The sequence below is a fragment of the Nyctereutes procyonoides genome, unplaced genomic scaffold (assembly GCF_905146905.1).
Source record: "Nyctereutes procyonoides isolate TBG_1078 unplaced genomic scaffold, NYPRO_anot_genome, whole genome shotgun sequence".
Classification (NCBI taxonomy): Eukaryota; Metazoa; Chordata; class Mammalia; order Carnivora; family Canidae; genus Nyctereutes; species Nyctereutes procyonoides.
Genome location: NW_026575135.1, coordinates 36,565,375 through 36,590,434, shown reverse-complemented (window position 1 = coordinate 36,590,434; position 25,060 = coordinate 36,565,375). Strand labels below are relative to the sequence as shown.

Below are 25,060 nucleotides of genomic sequence, written 5' to 3'. Positions count from 1 at the left end.
ATAATAAGAGATAAAGCTGAACAAAAACAGAAGTAGGAGGTAAATCACTTTGCATGAATGAATTTCACTGATAGGATTTTCAAGGAGACCTCTTTAAAGGCAGTCAGAAATACGGTAGCTGAGTCTTCAATGTTTAGTAAATGAAATGCATTGCAGGGAAGAATCAGACCTGGAACTAGAGGAGGGAGTGTCTTTTTCCCAGAGGTGCCAGTTAATGTGGGAGAGGATGAGTCATTGTTGGAAAGCAGTGCAGCATCCTCTAGGCTGTGAACAGTGGTCATTTATTTAAGCTGTCTCTTGCTACTGGTTCTCTTTGACATATTTCCTATTTGGTATGTGATAAAAAATAGCATGGAACATCACTACTGCAGACTCAGAATTAAGACTTTTAATTTAAAACGTGAGTTGAGTGTCTTATTTTTTTTTTCTGTTTTGGAAAGTTGGTCTTTGGAAAGACCATCCTAGAGTGAGGTGATCAGTCTTATTTGCCTCACTTTATGCCTCCTCTGGCCAACTTAACAAAATTTACTAAAGGATATTATAGTTCAGTTCCACAAATCTTAACCAAGTACCTATTGTGAGGAATACAATGAAGAATAAGAGGAAGGTGACATTGTTGGTTTGATTGGAACACAAAATATATGTAGAGTTAATAGATAAGATTAGAAGCATAACCTCTCAATGTTTAGTGGGTACAATTGGGAGTTTTGAACAGAGGAGTTGTTTCTTTGATGTTTTAGATTTTTTTGTTTCATTTCAGGTGATACAGGGGAGTATATTGGCTTATTTGTACTGTTTTGTTTGTTTCAAATACCTTTTGTTTGTTTCAAATACCTTTTGCTGATGTTCGTTTAAATTGATGATCAGTTAAAAAAAACACATAGGTGATTAATTTCTCAATTGGCAAGCATATTAGCCAAAGTATATTAACAGTACCTGAAAATATTCAGTACTATGAAATCTTGGTTTCAAGAACTCTGTCTCTGGAAAATAGCAGGGCAAAAGAATTCTTAAATAAATGGTTTTAAGGAGAACAAAACTCATTGTTGGCCAGACAGGATCAGGGAGCCTGTATTCCTCACCTTGACTGTTATTTACAAAAGGTTAGAAGTTTTATTTTTAAAAAATATTTATTTATTCATGAGAGATGCAGGAGAGGCAGAGACATAGGTACAGGGAGAAGCAGGCTCCCTCCACAGGGAGCCTGGTGTAGGACTCAATCCCAGGACCTCAGGATCATGACCTGAGCCAAAGGCAGACGCTCAACCACTGAACCACCCAAGAGCCCAATATAGAAATTTTAGTAATGACATTTAAAGATCAGGAAGGGAAAATATTTGCTATACTCCTAAGGAATGAGTCTGTGTTATTTAGCCCACCGTTTAATTCAGTGTCTTGGTATATTTTTAGATCCTTTGTGACTTGAAAAAATAATAGCCCCAAGAACAATGCAGATGTCATTTTGAATATTGCCTTTTCTAAGTATCTAATTTGATAAGAAATTTTTATATCAACCAACCAATCAGGTCAGTACTAGTATCTAACTGCTAGCCTCATTTAGTGTGTTTGGTGAACTGTTTCTCTCAGAGAAGCTCAAAGGTCAGCTTTTGCAGATAAGAGAAAGAGCCTAGTATCTCTCAGTCTTATTTCTCTTTCTCTACCTCTCACCATGCCCCCACTCACACCCACAACCACACTAAGTATTTTAAACCAATATGTAAAGCCAGTGGGCTGATGTGTCAGCCTCCTAGTGAATTATAGGACCAGTTCCAAATTATTAATGGCCATGGTGATTCCATTTGGTATTCTCTTTGATATAGTGAGCCAGCTATTGTAATGCTAACTTATTTTTATTTTATTTTTATTTTTTTTAAGATTTTATTTATTATTCATGAAAGAGGCAGAGAGGGAGAGAGGCAGAGACACAGGCAGAGGGAGAAGCAGGCTCAGGGAGCCTGATGTGAGACTCTATCTGGGGTCTCCAGGATCATGCCCTGGGCTGAAGGTGGTGCTAAACTGCTGAGCCACCTGGGCTGCCCATTAACTTATATTTAGATGCAGAAAAGGGAGAAGTTAAAATCATTATCCAATTGATCAATTTGGGATTGAAAGTGTGATATAGACTTTGTGCTTTTGATGAAGGCCATATTTTATTCCCCAGAGATGATCAAAATGTGATTAACCCAAGGTTACCAGAATTCTCTAATGTTACTAAAAATGGAGGAGACATTTGTCATCTATTTTTTGGTGACAGTTTTGTAAATGAAAATTAAATGTCTCATTCATAGATCATAAGAGGGTCTGTTTTTGACCAAAATGGGATGTTGGGATATAATGAGTTCCCTGACATTGGAGACAGGTTAAACTGAGAGACAGTTGATTGGGGATTGTGTAAGTAAATATTTCTTGATTTTGTAAGAGTTTGCCTAGATTAGAGTTTCGCAGTCCAAGTTTAACTGAAAACCATGCACTCCAAGAATAGTAAGACCTTGTACAAGAGGGGCTGAAATATGAGCCAAAACTGTCATCACTGAGTAAAGTGAAAGGGAGTGAATCGTAGAAATCGCAGTAAAAAGTTGATGATAGCAAAAATTTGATATTAATAACTTGTAATACCCCTTCTATTCCTGATTTTCTATAACTTATTCTCAAACATGCAGGTTGTATCACTGGTACTTGGATCTCACCCGGAGGTACTAAACCAAGTTCTGGGGTCTCTCACCTCCATTTCTGGTTTGGTAAAAATCTTTAAGAAAGCAGGCAAAAAGACTTCTGCTCCAGATAACAATTAGCCTTTAGATTAGGTGGTATGGATACCAGACAAATCCTGGATCTGTATGGATTGCTGAAATAGTTGATAACTAGCATCATTCAGGGCACAGGTTAAGTGAGAGGGCCAATGTCAAGGACCAAGGGTTAAGGTAGCAAATCTAATGGAATTTCAGGCAGAGAGGGCCAGCACCATGGACAGCTCCCCCAAATTAGGCTGGGGGTGGAAAGAAGCCTAGGATTTAGCTTGGGAAAATTACTCTTATATCTTGGTTCCACCTCTTCCTAGCTAAGGATCACTACTTTCGACAGGCAATTTAACTTACACAACCCCGAGTTTTCTCATCTGCAACATGGGAATAATTGTACTCTGCATAGTTCTTGTGATCTTAGATGATAAATTGCAGGTGAAAGTGTGTGTCAGCTATACAAATGAAAGATGTTAATATTTTTATTAACCTTACACTTTTAATAATTGGCCTTTATTTACCTAAGGTTGTACTATATTAATGAAAATTGCTAGATTCGTCTCAATATTTGACACAACAGTTGAAAAAAAAATTGATAGGGGAAACCAAGATACCATAAGCAGGTATATACTTTATTGCAAAGACAAGGGAACTAGGATTTACTGCCTATCATGTGGGTTCAGACATAGGTTATTCTACTACACTACTTTATTTTATAACCACTCTGTACATCACCAAAGAGTAGAGGAGTCTGTTTATGCTGTGGCCTTTCATCACAGCACATTCCTTCTGTTATTACTGCTGGGATGAAATGGGTAGCATCTGGTATAGGTCCAGAGTTGTGATAGAATTCATACTCTCAGTTTTACTAATAGTGGTCTCCTCTAAAGGTTTTCCTGATGGCAGAAAGCAGGAGTGAAGGACATGGGGGGGGGGTAAAGAATAAGCAAAGCCCCCAACAAGGACATATCAGAACTTCCATTGCCCAGGGGACAGAGCCATGTTCTCAAGGACTCCTTTAGAAGGAGGTAGAACAAACTTACTGGGATGACCCAGTTGGTTACTGAGATTGCTGCTGGTCTGGCCTTCGTGGTAGCCTTCTTTGCAGAGCCCTTTAATCCAGTGGTTGTTGAAGGAAATGAAAAATCATACTTCAATATCTGTGATACTTTATGTAATATAGTGACATCTTAGTGAAAAGCATCTAACTACCTTTATAATTAGAGAATTTTAAAAGTCTCATGTCATTAGCATTTAATTTTCCTGCCTTTGATGAAACTATTTTTCTTGTGATTCATTCATACATTTTTATTATATTTAATTTAAATCTTTATCTCAGAACAGAATAAGATAGTTTACTTTTTAATGAACGTGAATTCTACATGTGGAAAATGATCATTTGCATATGTAAATTGGTGAATATAAAACAGATCATAATGGGAATTGATTGGGTAGCAAAGAAATGCCCTCACATTCTTTCTATATGGTTTATCTCATGTTTATAAAGATGTAGACAGCTACAGGAGGCTTTGTAAGATTACGATTCAAGTCCTTTTATCTGAAGATCAGCTAGGCTGATTTTTTTCTTACCAGTTTGATAGATGCTTGTGATTATCTGTTCAATAGCCCATTGAGAAATAGGTTGAAGAAGTAGCAATTTTCTACCTAGGTAGCATTTTAGAGCCATTATCAGAGGGAAGTTATAATTGTATGATGGTGTTGTTCTTCAGAAGTTTCAAAAGGAAAATATTAGTGATTAGGTAGTTATATAATAATGTATATAATAAAAAACATTGGGGTTGAAAGCAGAAGAAATAAGTTCAAGTTCTTACTTCAGTACTTATTTCGTGCCTGGTCTTTGGCAGGTTGTTTAAATATTCTGAGCCACACAGTTTCCTCCTATGAGAATAGGACTGTCCACCTATGTCAGAGAATGGTAGTGAGATTATATTAGATGATGTTTCTGAACGTGCTTGAAACTTTTAACACACATTTTAAAAAGAAACCTTATTATTCTCCTTTTTGTTTCTTTTCTTTAGAAAGTGAGTGAGAAGGTCGGAGGAGCTGAAGGAACCAAGCTAGATGATGACTTCAAAGAGATGGAGCGGGTAAGTCTTCACCACTTAGAGCTCCCTTTGACATGAAGTTGTCTAGCATACTGAGAGAGGAAAGGGAAACTACTTTCCTCTGGTATCTGAAAATGCATTTTGTTATTTTAAAATACATTCTCTTTGTAGTGTATATTTTAAAACAGAAGATGCAAAGCATCCTGTCTTCCCTTTGCACTACCCTGAGAAAACCTCAGCAAAGGTGAAATGTCATAATATACTTTCCCAGTGAGTTTTATCATTGCTTTTCCAAACAGGGACAACATGAAGTTGTGTTTGAATCAGGATAAGGTGGGAAGGAAATAGAGAAAGGTGTAAATGGTGTCCCAAGTGTTTGGGGAGAGTCTGAATCATTGACTGGCTTTGGTGGACCTCTTGGCAGGGCTGTGCCAGCCAGTGGCAGCAGGGGTGGTGGACAGAAGGCATGAGGGGCCTGCTGGACTTAGCCCTTCCCTGCTACACTTGCACCGCTTGTCCCACAAGTCAGTTTATTGCTCTGAGTCTCTTATTTTTGTGTAAAAATAAGATGAGAATACTAATCCCTACTTGGGGATTTTTATTAAGGATTAAAAATAATGTAAGTCATTTAGTGTTCTGCCTGAAACCTGCCTGAAGCAGGTTCTCAGCAGGTAAGGATGGAGGCAGCAAACAAAATAGCCCATTTGATTCTTGTGACATCCGCCATATTTTCTCTTTGAGACTCTTCATAGCAAGTGATATTTAGGCTTATGGTGAAGGGTGTGTGTCATGTAGTGCAAAGAATTGTTTCAGGCATGCAATTGCTGATAGGTAAAGGGACCTGTGAATACAGAAGGTGTACTTGAAGAGAGAGGATGTTGAAAGCCTATAGTTACCTAGAAAACCACATTTTTACTTCACATCAGTTCCAACAGGCTGTCTCAGTTGTGCTGTTTGTGTGAAGAGCCAAACAAAGACAATTCCTAGGTGCTTTGTGCCTTGTCTTTTTCAGTTTTTTTTTCTTTTGAGTTCATTTATGAATTCCAACAAATTCTTGTCTTGTGCCTCTTATGAGCGAAGATGTAGGATACAGCAGTGAGCTGATAAAACAACAGTCTTAACTGCTTAAATTTCATAGTCTAGTGGGGAAGGCAAACTTTGGACAAATATTGACCAGTGTGGCTGGTTTAACAAAACATGGTGCTGGAGAAGCTTGAACCAGAGGAAACACACACAGGGTGATTGCAGAAAGCCTTCCTAATATTTTAATGATATTGTAGAGGACGAATAAGAGTTATTAGAGAATGTTTCTGGTAAAGGGAACAGCAAGTAAGAAAGAACAGGACACATTGGAGTTCCTGAAAAAAAAAAATGATTTGCCAAGAGACAGAGATCTTGTGAAATGAGACTATGTAGTATTAACCTAACTGGTCATTCTGGCTAAATTCTTGAAATGGACCTCACTGATAGCATATGTACTTAAGAGAGAGGAGATTCAGTATAATAGTCCTGAGTCCCAACTAGAAGTCTTGGAGGCCAATCTCTTACACCTAATTCCTGACAGGTATTTGCCCCCAGTAGGACAAATGAAGTCAGCGCTTGTCCTTATTTCTTATCTCTGGACAGTTCTAAGTTACCACTTGATCTTTAACCAAAGCTAGTAGCCTCTGCTGTTTATAGTTCTGGAAATGGTACTCTACCCATCCATCTTCTATAGCATCTGAGACCAGATCCTGACACATTTGCCTAGAATGACTTGACTCTTCCACTCCCTGTAATATTGGAGTTCCTCATGCCTCATAAAGAGCAGCTTGTGGGTCTATTAATTTGCACCAGCCTCTGTCTCCACCCATTATTTCCTGATCCCTTCACCCATTATCCTTTGAATCCTCCCTCTCCCCTCAGGAAGGCATGTATAGCCCGTCTCTTCAGTGCCATGTTGTTAATGACAGATTAGTCAGGCATTTAGGAATTTAGAACTAAAGAATCAGAATTTTAGTTCAGCTTTCAGCATCTGCCAGGACTAAAGATAATAAGCTTGGTAGCCCACTGACTAAGCTAAGGCAAACTTTCCATTTCTTAAATGAAACTCAAAAGAATAGGAAATAGAGAGAATAGAGTAGAATTTATTACTAAGCAACTAATCAAACCTTTGAATCTGCGGCAATCTTGCAAAATAATTCAAATGAAAGAGGATCTTCTAAGTATTTTACTTCAGGTAAAGACCTAAAGGTATTCCTCTGGATCTAAGGGTAAAGTTTATTTCTATTTCTTAGAAAATAACCAGCTTCTGAAGCTTTTGTTTCAAAAAATATATTCCTGGAGTTTAAAAAAATAAAACTTTTGCTGATTGAGTAACACACCTGTGTTTTTTTTTATTTGGGTTTATAGCTAGTAAATTAAGGGATTTACATTTCAGAACAGTGTGGAAATTTTTTTTATTTCATTTTACTACAGACATTTTTTTTTAAGCTCATTTATGGCTCTGGGCAAATTTTACATTCTCTACCCATGCTAAATTTGCATTAGAGGTAAAGGATTGTGTGGCAATTGGAAAGCACATGGCTTGGATTTGGAATCCAAAATCTTTTGGTTTGTCCTGTTAATTTGTTGATTACTCACAAAAATATTTTAGCTCACTATTCTCAAGCCTACAAAAGAATCACCTATCCACAGTTGGTTTTCTGATCATCAAGCATTTGGGGTAGAGAGACTTTTTTTGTTCAGCTATGTTTTCAGAGGTGCAATTAGACAACAGAATGAAATGAATTAGAGGTTTGCATCAAGCAGCACTACTTACTGGGAGAGAGAATTGGGTATTCCTAGAGGTTGTTTCTCTAATCAGCCACCCTAACCCCTCCCCTGCCAAGACGCAGTAAAATTACATATGTGTGTCCCAGCCCTCACAGCTCCCCAAGCTGATTGGATGGAATCCTGCAGCTCTTTTGTTTCTGCAGGAGCCCTGCCCATAGCCATTTCTTTCCTCCTCTTAAGTGCCTTGCATAGAATTGTTTCTGTGTTAGTTTTAAATGATATCTGTTGCTTACAAGATTTGTTAAGTACAGACTAAATTTCTTACTGTGATATAGACACTGTAAGATTTGTTTATTGAGAAACTACAGATTTTTTATCAAGAGGAAGTTCTAGAATTTGAGTGATCTCTACTACTTTCTCAAATTTCCATCTGTTGCCACAGTTTTGTATATGTGTGTCCACATGTGCATGTGGTTATATTAACTCATATGGAATATCTGTAAATGTGTCCTCCACGTGTAAAGTGTTGGACCGGACACCAGGAATATGAAGATGATTAAGACACAGTTCCTGCCTTTAAGGGACTTCCAGTTTTGATGGAAGAAATGGGCACATAAATCATGTGGCTCATAGGACATGGTCCTTGATGCCTTGTCGAGGATTTCCACGAAAGACCTTACTCAGGTTGGTTAAGTCAGTGGAAGCTTCCTAGAGCAGAGGCTGCCTGAGCTAAATCCTTCAATTTTCTCTTGCTCCTACATATATGGTTAATGTAGAAGTCCAAATGAAGGGGTATAGTGCCTCTTTTTGTAGCCTGAAAAGTGTCCTGGGAGATCCCTTCTGTTGAAACAGGAAGAAGTCATAGGATTGGAACTGTGGCTATGTATCACTTCAGTGAGAATGGAATTCTTCTTAAGGGTAGCCTCAATTTTTAAGACAAGCAGGATGTTGGGAAAGAATGGGAAAAATGTCATTCCATATAAGACTGAGAAAGAGTGAGTTTATTAGTAGGATATGGGGTAAAGGCTGATAGAATGTCCTGTGGTCATTATCTTAATGCGTTTAATTAGTCATTGGGTGAAAAGGGGTTACATCTTTCTCTATAACTCCAAGTGGTAAAAATAGAATTAATGAGTAGAAACTCTGGAGAGAGAGAGAGTCAGGCTCAATGTAAGAAAGAACTTTTAGCCATCAGAGCTGCTTTAAAAAAAAAAAAAAAGCCTTGGCTATAACTGAATTCCTCATCACTGCTAAAACCACACTGTGACAGTGGTGTATGGCACACTAGTCATCATCTCTTTTGAGTTTTCTGGCAAGTAATTTGTTACTAATAATGTCACGTTTTAATAATACCACTTCATTGAATTCTGGTGGTTTATTCCAAATGAAGGAAAAGGGTATAAAGTCCCAGCCAGCAGGCTGAGTAACACATATCCCTGAGTGCACCCAGGAGTTTTTATCATGCCCATGAATGTCTTCCTCATGGATATGGTAGTCAAACAGAAGGTGTAGACGACTGTACTAAGATCCTTCCTTGCTGGCATAAATTTGTAAGATGGTAAGAGCCTCAAACAAGATGAGCTTCAAAGACAACTTTTTCCTGGTCCTGAAATTTAGGAAAGTCAGGTTTCTTCTCAGTGATATGTTTACAATACATTTCTGTGCTAATATCATTAAAGGTAATGCGTAAGAAGATTACAAAAAAAAAAATACAGTGGGGAAATCTCCGCCTAATGCCTTGTTTGTTTTTATTTTTCAACACACTATTAATCAGGCTTTCTGAATACCAAATAACTACTATAAACCAGAGCAATTTGGGAACAGGTACATTAATTCTCCCAAGTCAGTAGGGAACTATTAAAACATCCTTATGGGGCCAACCTGTATCTCACTGCCAGACAAACTTTCCCAGGGAGCTGTTTTCATTATGTCTCTGACTGTTTAATTAGGTGTCTCATTCAGGGTTCTCATTACCGTAAGTGGGTATGTGTATCTTTTAATAGGTTCATTTTCTTCAGTGATAAAAATTAAGAATTTGATAAGATTTTAGTGTTTCATATGGTATGTTAAAATTGCTTTCTGTGTGACCAAGTGAGTGCTTCATTTATCTATTTATTATTGACCAAACCCAAAAATTGTCCTCCATTTTAAAATACCTGTTTGTTCTTAAACTCTGCTCCTATGTCCCTGTGACAGCATCTGGGAGGATGCAGTCAGTATCTGACCATATAAAGTCACACACAAAGTGCCCCACAAGGAATGCTGTGTAGTTTGTGGGTGTTGTCACCTAGGCTCAGGACGCAATGACTACTTTTTTTCCAGCAGAAAAGGTAATATCCAGATGCCTCAGAACAATAACCTTATTCTAGTCAGTCCAGTACCTTTGGTTCTCTTATGTCTTGTCTCTAGAGGCTGAGGCAGCTGGTGGAATGATCAGCATCCATACCTTCAGTGTGGCACATGGTAAAAATAGAACATTAGCCAGGGATTGGCAGACTTTTTCTGTAAGCACCTTAGACTTTGTGGATCAGAGAGTGTCTGTGGTAACTTCTCACTTCTGCTGTTGAAGAGCAACAACAACTATTGATGATGACTAAAAGGAAGGAGCATTGTTGCATTCTAATCAAAAGACAATGAAATTAGAATTTCCTGTAATTATTATGTGCAATGAAATAGTATTTTTCTTTTGAATTTTTCCAACCATTAAAAAATATAAAAATAGCTAGTGGCCCAGATTTGGCTCAGTGGCCAGTGTGCTAACCCTTGCTTTTTGCCTGATAAAGAAAAATGTTACAGTGAGTAGAGTGAGTTAAGAGAGCTCTTTTTCTCACTACTCAAACTTGTAAATCACCAGGCTGGAGACTGCAGGAAGAACCTCCTGACTCCCAAGTACGAGAGTTGCTAAAATAGTGGTATTAAGAAAATAGAAGAAAAAAGACCAGAAGGATATATGCCTGGGCTTTTACTTTCAGAAAAAAATTTTTTTTACTTTGAGTTTTTATAACCTGAAAACATACCTGTTTTTATACATATTTACAGTTTCACCTCTAAACAACCTTCTCTAATGGCTCTCTACCCTCATCCAGACAAGGCTAGTTAAAGAAACGGAGTCTTGACAGCTCACAGCAATGGAGATTGTGATTTAGGATGCATCAAAACTTATTTTCAAGTAGTAGGAAAATTGGGGCATTCAGGAAATCATGACCTATGTAAGTTCAGAGCTAAACTGCTATTCTCAAATGGAAATGAGCTCTTGCAAGCTAGGATAAATTATTTAAGTGGAAATCTTAGTTCATGTTAATTACATCAGCCCTATTAATAAGAGAATATGTGCTTGGACATTGCCAGTTTAAGTATATAAATAACTCCCCCCCCCCCAAAAAAAAATAATAACTTTCCTAGCAAGTACCTAATAAGGCACATTCAGGGTTATCACAGGGTAGTGGCCCTCAGCCTGTCCCTGACCGACACAGTATAGTTTAGCAAAAAAGACTCCCAGACATTATTAGCAAGGACAGAGATGGAGAGAAGTTAGAATCTGGTCAGCTTCCTACCTGCAGATGGCCATTAGATGATTTAGTTCCTCCAGTGGTCTTTCTTAGAAAACCTCTGACCCATAACCTTTGAATTACTTTTCTTCCCATCATAGCCATGATGGATGTATGACCTCAGACAATTCAGTTTCCTTCACTAGGTTCAGACTTGCACATTCAAAATATTAAGGCTTGGGATTAGATGCTCTACTGGTCTCTTTCTATTATGTTATTTAAGTCTACCAAGTGAGATCTGTCATAGTAAAATCAAGAGGAAAATCCCAGTGAATGAGTTTGCTAATAAGCTATTTCCTGTTTGAGGTATGTTTTGATAACATAATATAGAAATAATTGGATAAAGTTGATTTCAGAAGTGGACTTCAAGCAAATTTTATTTTATACTCTGATTAAAAAGATTTGGCTAGAGCTTGTTTTATAGTGATATCTAGCTTTAGGTAACTAAAAGTGTTGAAGGGGTCTGCCTTGTTGAGCACAAAATCTATAAAGATCTGATATAAAGATATGGGCTCCTTCCTGGAAGATTTTGGTCAAACCACAGGGGACACTGGTTAGTTTTTATTCCTACTTCCCTTTGAATACTGAATCCTACTGGGAACCAAACTTCATGTTCTAATATTGGCATCTTTGTTGCCCCTGTGACTTTCCCTGAGACCACTGGCTTTAGCCAAGCTAGTGGTTTCTGTTAATAGAGGCTGATTAGTTGAGATATCTATTTAAAGAGCCAGGAAGAGAGAGAAGTTTCCATACGTCAAATCAGAACCATTTTTTACACCTTCCTTGCTGACCTCTCTGTGGACCACTCCAAATATGCACTTCTGGCACCAGCCTTTGTGGTCAAACAACTCAGTGTGGGAGAGCCCTGTTTTTCAGAGGCCCAGGGGTACCCAGGGTAGAATAGTTCTTGTAGATAAAGTTTCTATAGATTTTTAGGACTTAAAAAAAACCCAGAAGATGGGATGGCAGATGTTTTCCCCTTGGTCCTGTGTTTTGGCCACTGCCATGTTCCCAGCTCCTTCTGGGAGATGTCACAAAGAGCTTTGCAGCCTAACTTGGGCTCTCTCTTCATTTGGGAGGTATCCCTGTTGCCTGTCTTTCTATGAAGAGCTTATGCTTTCAAGAAGGGTTATAGGGTAATAGTTAAGAACACAGACTCTAGAACCAAAATTGGGAAAGTTTCTTAACCTCTCTGTATCTATTTGACATGGTTTCTAAGGATTAGATGAGTTAAGGTATTTAAAGCCTTTAGAATAATTTTTGAAAAACATAAAACACTTTATGATGGTGGTGGGCATAATTATTATGGAGGGCAGATATGGGAGAAAGTTAGAAATTGGCTAGCCTCTTAGTAGCAGATGATTTCAGAATATGAAATGGTCAGTGGACAATTCAGTTCCTCTGGCTCACTCTCTTAGAAACCTTGAACTTTGGAATTGTTTCTTCCCATCATAGCCACACGAGACCCTTGGATACACATTTGGCATCTAATTCTTTTATCTCTGTCATATAGTCCTTAGGTGATATATGTTTCCCTCCTATCATGCATGTAACCTGGACTTCCAGCGTGTTTGTTGTGCCATCACCTTTAATTAACTTCCATGACATTGAGTACACAATGGTTGGTTGGTATTCTGCTAATACTGCCAGTACCTCCACTTATGACCACACAAGTCATGTACTGCACAACTCCAGGGAACCCCTATTCACTTCTGTGCTAAACACTACTTGATACATGCTCAAATCTCAGGCATCCTATAAACTCAGATCAACCTAAAGGACATGGTACAGGGTTCCTATGTAGACTGGCACCTCTTGAATAGGAGGACTTCTTAAAGTAATTTTATACCATGATGACCTTACAAGAAAGAGTGGTTTCCTCTGTAAATTGCAATAATGAGAAACTCCTTACACAAAAATGTGACTGCCATGGAATAGGAAATTATTAAGTATTGAAAAACAAAACTGAAAGATAAAATATTCTGATGGATTTTGGTTTGGTTTCTGATTATGAGAGATACTTATCCCATCCAGAAAAGGCTGATTTTATATGTAGGTGTAGTATGTTACTGAAAAATTTCTTGGAATTGAGGGAAGAGCCCTTGAATTCCCGTTAAAACAATAAAGTCCCCACAGACCTGATATCTGAAATTCTACCATTAAAAATTTCTTTCACTCATATCTATATTATATATCCCCATACACATACTTTGGATAGGAGGATGCATTTGTTTTTATTAGTTATGTACCCTATGGAGTGGAATGAGTGAGTGAGTGGACTACACATGTTGATAAGGAAAGGATTTTATGAGGGAGTGTAGAGTGGACTATATAGACTCTCCATGTAGGGAGGAAGGCCCAAAAGAGAGAAGACATGCTGACCTGCTGAATGCGAATGCTGACCATTCAAAATTTTGCATAGACTCTAAGATTGAGATTTTTATTTGGAAGTAACCAAAGGTTTAGGGATTGATTAAAAGCATTTGCTCAAAAGTTTTATACACTTAGGGTGTTCTGAGAAGTTAAATAAAAGCTTTCCATCTCGGGCAACCTGGGTGGCTCAGCAGTTTAGCACCGCCTTCAGCCCAGGGCGTGATCCTGGAGACCCGGGATCGAGTCCCACGTCAGGCTCTCTGCATGGAGCCTGCTTCTCCCGCTGCCTATGTCTCAGCCTCTCTCTCTCTCTCTCTCTCTCTCTCTCTCTCTCTCTGTCCCTCATGAATAAATAAATTAAAAAAAAAACTTTCTATCTCTTACTTGAATAAACAGAGTTGAGGTTGCATTTTTCTTTTTTTCTGTCCCTCAAACCTGCCACCATGGCTGGCCCACTGTAGACGTCCCACAAATGCCTCTGGGGCAAAATGTGATTCATGATCTCCACGTTCTTTTCGTTTTCTTTTTAAATTTTATTTATGTTTATTTTATGCTAAATTTATTCATGGGCATATATTTTTATTCCCTTGGTTTTTTTCCTGTGTTGTATGTGTGTATGCATGCATGTGTACATGCAACCTCCTCTTCTGGTTTAGGAACGATTTGTTCTTTTCAGTAAGAGTCATCTCAGTGCAGTGGCGTGAGCTCATGTAGAGGTTAATCAGACTATGAGCTCCATAAATCTGAGGTTCACCCTTGGGGATTTTATTTACCTAAATATGCTCAATGACCAGAGAAGCTAGGTCAAGAACCTGAAATTTAGCTTTACTCTCTGCATTTTTAAGCATGTATGGCAAAAATTGACTATCTTCTTGGGCATTGGGCCTGTGTCAAGCTCCACTGTTTGGCCTGGGCACACCTACCAACTCCAGCATTTTAACAATGGAATGGCAGATATTAATTATATAAAGTGACACAATTTTGGTGGCTTTTTGGATATGCATACCCTCTATGGCATGAACAGTTTCACAGGTATTCTGAAAGTGAACATGTAAATTTGAACCTCTTAATTTGTATGATTTTTGTGAGTTTCTATGTTAATAGTGACTACCTCAGGCCACTTCGGGAGGAAAAAGCTGTCGCCACCTTATTTTGCCAGAAGATACTGAAGTATATTTTGAAACAAATTTTTAGGAAATTCCAGGTTCCTTTTTCAGTAAATAGGATTTCCACATCTTGATCGAGCCTAACTGAATGTGAAGTGATTCTTCCTTCTCGAGCATCTCTAGTGCCTATCTACTGCAGAGCTTGTTGCTCTGCTATAGCACCAGAGATTGTTTATCTACTCAAGCAAAACTTAGGTTCTAAAGCTAATAATTCTTGTCACTTAGAATCTCTATTTTTCTCATTTCAGAAAGTGGATGTCACCAGCAGGGCTGTGATGGAAATAATGACCAAAACAATTGAATACCTTCAACCCAATCCAGGTAAGGGATTGCTTTATACATTCAGGGTATCCCTCCATGTAACCTGTAGTTTCTCTTTGATAGACATTTAGGTTTGGTGGTGTGCCTCTCTGCTCAGCCCACCTTTCTGGAGATCCAGTGACTTCAGGTATAGTAATTTAACTGAGGAAGAAGGACTGTTTTTTTTGTTTGTTTGTTGGTTGGTTGGTTGGTTGGTTTGGTTTTTTTAAAGATTTATTTATTCATTCATTCATTCATTCATTCATTCATGAGAGACATCGAGAGAGACAGGCAGAGACATAGGCAGAGGGAGAAGCAGGCTCCATGAAGGGATCCCGATGCGGGACTCGATCCCTGGACTCCAGGATCATGCCCTGAGCCGAAGGCAGATACTCAGCTACTGAGCCACCCAGGCATCCCAGAAGGACTGGTAAAGGCTCATATCAAAGTAACTGGAGGAGTCTGTGATATTTTATCTGACTCTAGTGTGTTTAACATGGGGCATATTAATTTATTAAAAAAAAAAAAAAAAAAACATGGGGCATAGCATGGACAGCTTAGGTAGCACATCATATCACCATGCAGGCAGGGTAGCTGCAAGCTGTTAGTAATCAAACCTAACTTTCAAGGGATGGTAAGAAAGAATTGGGATGATTTTACAGTAGATATAGCAATTCCCAGAAGGTGTGAAAAAGTAGGAAGCTTTTGTGAAATACAGAGGATTTCTGTTCATACAGCATCACTAAAGTTTGTGGAGGGTTATACTTAATTCTGATTCTTCTCCAAGTACATAGCAGATTAGCATTTGTTCCTGCTAAGTGGCTATGCTCTAAGAGAAGGAAGTTATAATAGAAATAATAATGGATCAACCCCTTGAAAGGAGAACCAGGCAGAACTGGGCAATGTCTGTAGACACCAGGTATATAACAAAGCAAAATAGCTTATGCCATCGACCTCTTCACTACTCTTCCTGACATCAGTTCCTAAGGCAGAGTATAGAAGAATTGCAAAAAGCCTTGAAGTAAGACTGAATGTATTTTATGTGAGAAGTATGAATATTTAGAAAACTGCTCACTTTGGGACTAATTACTTTGAGAGTCTCAGGTTGGGAGTCTGGTGTCTTTGGTGGTCCTAGGGAAAGTGGTCTAGACACTGTCAGCCCTGGTGTGTTTGGATACAGAGTGCTAGTGGGCAAGGGATGAGAAGAAGAGAAATTGTGGGATCAGAGGTGGGGATCAGAGGTGGCCAAGTAATGTAGGAAGTGCTCACTAGGTCTCCACTGCCTCCTGCTGCTGGCTGAGCTCTCATTCAACCTTTATTTACCTGTGATAGTACCCCTGCTGTTTCTAAGATAACAAACTGTAGGAATAACATTCTTATTTTTTTCTTCTTAAAATACATCAGAGATGGAATTATGTAAAGAAGGAAAATACAGAAGTAGGAATGTAACTGATTATGAACCAAATGGTTAGCACAGTAGGCAAAGAATAGCAAAAATGAAATTCCTAATTTTTATCAGAGCCTTCTTTATGACCTTTATATTCATTCCACAGAGATGCAAGGATCTCTTAGATGGTCATTTATTCCTTAGTATTCCTACCATAACTGTGATAGGTCAGGTTCTGAAAAGAGCTGCTCAACCTGCCTCACCATAAGCAATCGTTGAATAAGAGCAAGAAGTTTGTGTTTTCATCTTTGCACAGAACTTTGAAGTGCTCTCTGATCTCCTGGGATCTACACATGATTTGTGCTGATAGCTCATTGTTGTAGGGCTAAGATAATTAGACGGTAAGAGAGGGAAAATATATACTATTTATTGAGCATGAATGTATTTTTAGGGCCATGCTAATTATATACACTGTCTCAACTCTAAAAGTAACCTTCTTTTTCCTGATTGTAAAAATAACACACAGTTGAACAATTCATAGTTACAGAAAACACACTAAAAATCCATTGTAACACAAATCCTTAGTGAAAACCATCCATGTTCCTGAGTATAATGGAATTCTGTTGTAGATAGGTATAGTGTGTTGAATGGCATGCCTCTCAAAATTCAGGCTACCCAGACTCTCAGAATATGACCCTATTTGACAATAGGGTCTTTACAGTTGTATTTAGTTGGTGATCTTGAGATGAACTGATTCTGGAGTTAGAGTGAGCCTAAAATAATGACTGCTGTCTTTGTAAGAAGCAAAAACATAGACACAGGGAAGAAAGCCATGTGAAGTGGAGGCTGAGATTGGAGTGATGTGGCCACAAACCAAAGAATTCCAAGAGCCACCAGAAGCTGGAAGATGCAAGGAAAGGATTTTCCCAGACAGTCTCTGGAAAGAATCAGCCCTACAAGACATGTTGATTTCAGGTTTCTAGCCTCTTGAACTGTGAGAGAGTAAATTTCTGTTGCATTAACTCACAGTTTGTGGCAATTCGTTATGGTAACCCTGGAAAAACGAATACAGTTGACTAGCCTTATTTTCTACAGAAAAAAAAACAAAGGCCCAGGAATTGAAGAAACTTTCCCAAAGTCACACACTTAGGAGGGGAAGAAGTCAGGATTGGAACCCAGGTCAGAGTGGGTATAAGAGAAATTCAGAAAGGAAACAAATTTGGGGATTGAGACTTACTTTCATTTTAATAAAAAAGATTATAGCAGGTAATAGAGGAGATAAGAATTTTTAGAAATGACATTTTTAGTTAAATGTTGAATGTCCTTATTAGCTGCTAACATGTTGGTTTTATGGCTATTTGAAAATTGAATGGACATCTGCCATCATGAACAACTTAAAGGCCATCACCAGACAGTCCAAGTTTGGTCTCAGAAAAGCAGTTATATATGGGCAGGCCACATATGTATACAAGTAAATATCACCCAGAAGAGTCCAGAACAAAACAAAATTTTATACTTATTCTATAGAATTTAGACAATCTGTATATAATTGATAGATAGGCTTTAGTTCCACCATGAATTTCTTACTCTAAGAGCAGACACTTGGCTGTAGCACTTACGAAAAATGGCTGGTCAAATATACTTGTTCACTATCCAAGTGTCCTTGACAAGGGTATGGAGGAGTCTAGCAAATATTCAGAGGCACCCAGTCTTTGGGTACAGAAGAGCAGAAAGAATATTCTCAAACTCATGCTTGGTGTAAATACTTTGACCACTCAGGCTTACCTGTGAGTGGGTCACAGGTTTACAGGTGTGTGCTGTGAAGCAGAGCTTTCAAGAACATAGACCAGAGAGCTACAAAGTCTTCGACCATGGATTGAGAAATAATCTGAATGGAATAGCATAAAGCAGTACAAATTTGCAAATTATCTTACTTAGATAAGAGATAATTCAAACACAAAAAGTACTGTACTGATCATGAGCCCTTAGATTCCTTTGGCATCTAAAAACAAAGATCATTCAAGAAGATACAAATCAGTTACTGTATATGAATAGTCTAATGCCCTTTCAGGAAAAAGCACTAAATCAGTGCTGTCAAATAAAAATTCTGAATTTTCTAGTAGCTACATTAAAGAGTAAAAGGAAAGGGAAAATTGATTTTAATAATGTTTTTAATCCAATATACCCAAAATTTAGCCAATATTAAAATATTGAGAAATTTTATTTTCTTTTTTATTCTTGTGCTAAGTTTTGAAAATTAAGTATATTTCATACTTACAGTAAAACTCAGTTTGGACTAGCCACATTTCAAATAATCAATAGCCTTATGTGGGCCAGTGGTTCCTGTAATGGACGCTCTACATAATTTGCCATTCAAGCTTTTTATTATATTTTGATATTTGATGTTTATCTCCTTGGCTTATGTATATTGGTGGTTGTTGTTTCATTAGAGAAATGAACCCTTGATTTTAGACCGAGATATATCTTTCATTTTTGTTTTAAACTTCTGCAAATCTATTACATGGCACTGTACTGGAGATCTCCCCTAAAATAGAATGATGGACATAGCCAGATTGGGCTGTGTTTCCTTCCAGCCTTGGTGATTGTGACAGAGGCTTTTTCAGTTTGCATTGAGAAGTTGTTCTGACCCTGAGAAGTTGCATAATCCTATGCAAATTTCCAAGATGCCTAGATAAAAAACAGTTTAAACATGAAAAACATCGTGCACAAAATTTGGTCCTCCACAGAAATGCTCTTTCCTTGAATGCCTGAATGATTTAGCTTTCTCCAGCATGCCTCAGATTGGGGTATTAAATCAAGGTCATTTGGTGTCTATTCAGAATTTTTTTAAAAAAAATATTTTATTTATTTATTCATGAGAGGGAGAGAGAGAGAGAGGCAGAGACATAGGCAGAGGGAAAAGCAGGCTCCTCACAGGGAGCCCAATGTGTGACTCAATCCCTGGACCCCAGGATCACACCCTGAACCAAAGGCAGATGCTCAACCGCTGAGCCAACAAAGCGTCCCTATTCAGAATTTTTTAATAATAATTTTAAATTTCATTTGTAGAATGTTGCCCATGCAAGTAAAAGTCATATTAACTTTGAAATATCTCATTAGTCCCTGGAAAGGTATTATATCAAAATTGTTATATTTCTTTCCCAGAGGCTCCTTCCAGAGATAAAAATACACTGATTATAAGATATTTGGTAACTATGAGACTGAAAATCAATACATATATTATTTGGCATTCATGTGTTCAAATCCTTGACTCTACAACATACTGAAATTGCTATGCATCCTGGAGGGCCAGGTTCCCAGTTGTATTCATCTTGTTTTTCAGAGTTTTTAGCATTGTGCCTGGTTCATTGTTTGCCCTCAATATGTCTTCTGATTAGGTACACAAATGCGTATGTCTATTTTTCTCTTAAAGAATAGGAGATCTGTACTGAGTCTGGGGCCAGAGCTTTTAATTTTTTAAATCCTGACACTGAAAAGTAATGAAAATGCATAAAGAACAGATTACAAAAGTAATTGTGAGGAAAATGTTGCTACACTTGAAAGGAATAGGGTCTTTCAAGGATGAACATACCAAAGAGGAAAATAAGGCGGGTGGTATGTGGTGTAATTCATATATTGTATGTACTGGAGGGTTTTTCTATTTTCATTGCATCTTTGGGAAAAATACTGAAAATGAACAGGTTCCTAATATATGTGAGGCACCTTAAATGACCCAGTTGTAAATCAGCTGGCACTGGTAGATTAATGATACTCATTTTCTGTGTCTCTAAAGACTGCTAAAGCCAGACCTTATTTAAAGTGTACTTAATCATAACCGATATTAGACATTTAAAATATGCATACGTATAGAAAATTAAGCGAATGGAGTCTCACTTTAATAGGCTTGATATCCCACCTGCCTGTGGGGGTCCTTGCTCTGTCTCCTCCTCTGCAGCCTACTGCAGGCTTACTGACCTTGCAGTTTCTCTGGTGCTTTGCACTCTTTCCAGCAGCAGGACTTGGTGCTTGGCTGTTCCCACTTCCTGGAATGCCCACCTGCCCCTTACCTGACACCTGTCCTGTTACTCATCCTTCCTGCTTTGTCTTAAATATCACCTCCCCCACCAGAGATGCATTCTCTGAGCCTCCTCTGTATCAGCTCTGCTGCACTGTTGCATTCTCATGAGGCCTGCACGTGTGTCCCCCTCCACAAATCTCTCCAGTGGTTCCCATTTAGAATAACACTGAAATCCATATGGTGGGTTACAAGGTCGATGATCTGCCTTCATTTCCCACATCCCTACTGGTCTGCATCAGCTCCCTGGGCACCAGTGTTGCCACCCTCTCCGCTGTTCCTCAGATGCACAGCACCTTCAGTCCTGGACAGTGCCAGTTTGCCCTGCATCACCTGCTTCCACATCTTCTCAGTGTCTTCACTCAAGCCATGCTCTAATGTCATCTTATTTGTGTGGCTTTCTTGATCTTATTTAAAACATCACTCCTCAACAGTCTTTAAGCCCTTTCTGTATTATTTCTCTTCATGGCATTTTTCACTACTTAAACTCTAGTTGCATGTTCACTGGTTAAGTTACAACTTGTCTCTGCCACCATAGCGCAAGTAGCCTGCGCTAGGATTGGGAGTGTAGGATTGTTGTTTGTACACTGCAGTCAGAGAGCCCTGTTCTTATCTTTCCTTGTATTTCTCACAGTATTTATTTTTATATGTTATTTTTATTCGTTCGGTATCCTGCCTTCCTCCATCCCTATTCTCCTGCTTTACATTGTCCACATAGCAGCCTGGTCATTACATTAAAGATGTAAATCATATGTTGTCACTCCTCTGCTTATTATTTTCGGGTGGCTTCCCACTGAACTGAGAACAGATTTATTGGCCGTGAGGCTCTATGTGGTTTGGCTCTTGCCCTAGCCTGAGCTTCTGGGGGTGTCTGTCCATTCTCATGGACTTCTGACCCTCAGCCATACTTAGCTTCTTCCCACCTCAGGCTTTTTGCACATGAAGTTTCTCAGCCTGGACTCTTCTCCTAGCTCCCATGTGGCTTCTCCTTCTCTTCACCTCCCTATACCATCCTTCCCTGGACACTCTATCTAAAGTAGCCTATCCGTATTCATCCCTTTTATTCTTCTGTCACCGTTTGAAATCATTCTGTGTTTTATCTTTTTGAAAATCATCTGCTCTGTCACCCACAATTCCCATCTAGAATGTAATCTCCACCAGGGTAGGGACCCTGTCCTCTTTACTAGCCCTAATATATAAATCATATCCTCAGTATTAAATCAGTGTATCATAAACTCCGACTATATCATAAACTCATCAGAGACAAGATTGTATTTGTTTTGTTCATTTATATATATACCCACTACCTAGAAGAGTGGTGCTTTGTAGCTGTTTAATTTGCTGAATGAATGAATCAAATCTTGTTAAGTATATTTAAGTTGCATCTATAGGAGTATCTCACCTCCTAGGTAGAATCTTGATCTGCAGACCTGAACATGGCAGGATCAGAGCTGTTACTCTGTCTATATAATATCTACTTGGTGTCATGCACAATTAATACATTTCACAGTTGCTTTGGAAGAAGTGTGGAAGTGTATAATCTCATGTTTAACATCATTGGGCTGAAGCTATTGACAGAACATTCATATTTACAGACACAGATAATTGTTCCCATTTTCACATTTCTGTAAACTGAAGCTTCAGAAGAAATTAATTTCTCTAAGGTCATGCAACAAAAGAATCAGAATTCATGTTGAGGCAGATTATCTCCACAATTCATTTATTTTCATTGTCATATTCTACAAAATGTGGAGATACTTTCATTCTTGGGATGTGTGGTGAATACCCTTTAGATTGACCTCTAATAACCTTCATCATTGAACAATCCAATCCCTTCCTTTTGAGTATAGATGGGATTTGTGCCTTGATTCTAACCAATAGAATATGGCAGTGTAATGGGATTGCCACTCATGTTGCCTTGATTTGGTTACAGTATATGGCAAAGTTGATGGGATGTTCCTTCCATGATGACATTTCTTTATATAAATCTTTCTTAGCAAACTGGAGTGAGATTCTCCTACTGGCCTGGAAGAAGCAAACTATTATGTTATGACTGCCCAAGGAAAGGGCCCAGTGTCAGGGAGTTGGGTATGGCCTCTGAGAAATAAGAGTGGTTATAGCTGACAGCCAGTAAGAAGCCAAGGCCTTTAGTAGTGATAGCACCACAAGAAATTGAAATTTTGTCAACACACTTAGTGAGCTGGGAAGCAGATTCTTTCCCAGGCAAGCTTCCTGATACTAAGATGGAGTGGCTGATACCTTGACTCTAGCCAATGAGACCATGAACAGAGGACTCAGTAAATTGCACCTGAACTTCTAATCTACAGAAACAGTGAGATAATAAATATGTGGCTTGAAGCTACTAAGTTTGTCAAACTTTCTTATGCAGCATGGAAAAACTAACACAGTATGGCTGTTTGTTCAATTAGAACTCCTATTTCAAGCATATCACTGTCAGCTGGGGTCATCTGGCCATTTGTCCATACACTTTGGCTCTCTGGATACCTTCAGTGGGAGCCCAAAGTAGATTGGGAAAACCTGTCTCCATCTTTTCAGCTTAGGATAGGCTCCTGAATTCCCGAGGGAATGACAGGACAGGTCCACTCTGTGCTAAGACACTGAAGATCTCTTTGAAACACAAGACAGTGAAAAACACTGGGCATAGTGTCTGATACTTTTCATAGGGACTCAAGAAATGTCACTCACCTTCTCTTGCCAGTGGCCTGCAGGGTCTACATAGCTGAGGGTATCTCAGGGGCTTCCCTAGCAAGTCTTCCACAATAGATACACAGTAAGATGGGGCCTCCACAGATACGGCTTCAGGGAGAAGTCTCACTGCAGGACCTTCCCCACACAATAACATAAGGCAAGGGTCCACATTCTCTGTCTGCCCCCTAAACTAGAAGAAGCAAAGGCTCATGAGGGTTGTATATTTTTCAAACTGCCTGAACCATTTTATGCTCCTGTGGTGTCATCACGTGCTTTTTCTTTCCCATGGCTCACTGCGAGACCTGTATTGGTACCTAGCAACACCCCACGTGGAGGCGGGAGATGTTCACTCTCCCATCTCATGGGTTCTTAGGGCTGCTATGTACCACCACTCAGTGTCTTAAAAATACCTCCTCACTGCTTCCCACTCAGCAGGGCATAAGAGAGCTCTGGTGCCTTGGAGAGAAGTGTTACATAATTACCATTCTTTGGGTTGAGAGGAGCATAATCCAGTATTAGAGTTACATATTTGTATAAATCAGTGGCAGATCTTCCTCTTCCCTTTCCTCAGTCTCTAGAATATTTATAGAATTCAACTTCAAAAAAACAGAATAGGTTGGAGGAAATTTACCTATGCCCTTGTTACCATGTACATCTTTTGCCTCCTTTAATAATTGTTAGTGTGCAAGTCCAGGGAACACATTGCCTACAGTGTAAGAAGCATCACAGGGCTCATTTCAGATTTGTAGATGTTCTGAGATTCCACTGGGAGAATTAGGCTATTACATATTCATCAGGGGTTGCCAATATGAAATATATACTGAAGTGTTTATTATTGTATACATATTGTTGCAAGTATTAAGCTCCAAATCTAACTTAGAGTAATGGGGATTTGTGCTCACATTTCAATTATAATCTCTGTACTAGACTTTACAGATTTAGTTAAAATAATTCAGAATTCATTCTACCAACTAAAGGCATCATTGAGCATTAATAGGTAATGAAGAGGTAAGCAAACTTTTAGCTCTTGATGGCCATTTTGATGAAATGGTTATCAAACTACAGTTTTCTTCAACCAAAAGGGGGAAAGAAACTCACATTTATTTACCACGTGCTTTGATTACATACATCACAATTGTGATTTTATTATCACAACAATTCTGTCACTAAGTATAACCATGCTCAGTGAGGCTGAGAGGGTAAGCACCTTCTCTTCTCTGGAGAGCTGGTGGGAGGCAGAGCTGCAATTTGAACCCTGTTCTGTATTATCTCTTTGATAGCATGTGTCTTCACATTTATTAGTAGGAAATGAAAATAGATTCTATCACACAGGAGTATGTAGTTCTAATCATTTTATCTTTAAAAAAAAAAGACTGTATTTACACATTTATACATCACTTTCGTCCTCTAAATTTTAATGTACATGTTCACAGTATTTGCTGTATTAAGTAATTGATTACTCCTACTGAAATTTGACAATTTCTACAAGAAGTGAAAATAAATTACCTTTTTGTTTTCTGTGAAATATCTATCTTATCTTATTTTTGTAAAGAACCATAAACAGAGGGGATCCCTGGGTGGCTCAGTGGTTTAGCGCCTGCCTTTGGCCCAGGGCGCGATCCTGGAGTCCCAGGGTCGAGTCCCACGTCGGGCTCCTGGCATGGAGCCTGCTTCTCCCTCCTCCTGTGTCTCTGCCCCTCTCTCTCTCTCTCTCTCTCTCTCTCTCTCTCTCTCTCATAAATAAATAAATAAATCTTTTAAAAAAAAAAAGAACCATAAACAGAAACCAGATCATTAGGAAATAATCTGGCTGTAGTGTTCTTCTTGTGGAAATGAAAACAGCAACAAAAAGGCTTTAAAAAAAGAATAAAGTAAAATCTTTACATTGGAGTTTTTAAAGTGAGACCTACTAGTTTTGAACTCAGCAGTGGTTTTGCAAAGGAT

General features: G+C 38.6%; 1 protein-coding gene across 1 annotated transcript in view; it reads left to right on the top strand.

Moving 5' to 3' along the window:
• Positions 1 to 25,060, top strand: part of SH3GL2 (SH3 domain containing GRB2 like 2, endophilin A1) — a 206,596-nt gene that overhangs the window by 149,349 nt on the left and 32,187 nt on the right. The window contains exons 2-3 of the mRNA XM_055301444.1: positions 4,778 to 4,846; positions 14,894 to 14,966. Of these exons, the coding sequence (XP_055157419.1) occupies positions 4,778 to 4,846; positions 14,894 to 14,966 (142 nt within the window). The remainder of the gene's footprint in view (positions 1 to 4,777; positions 4,847 to 14,893; positions 14,967 to 25,060) is intronic.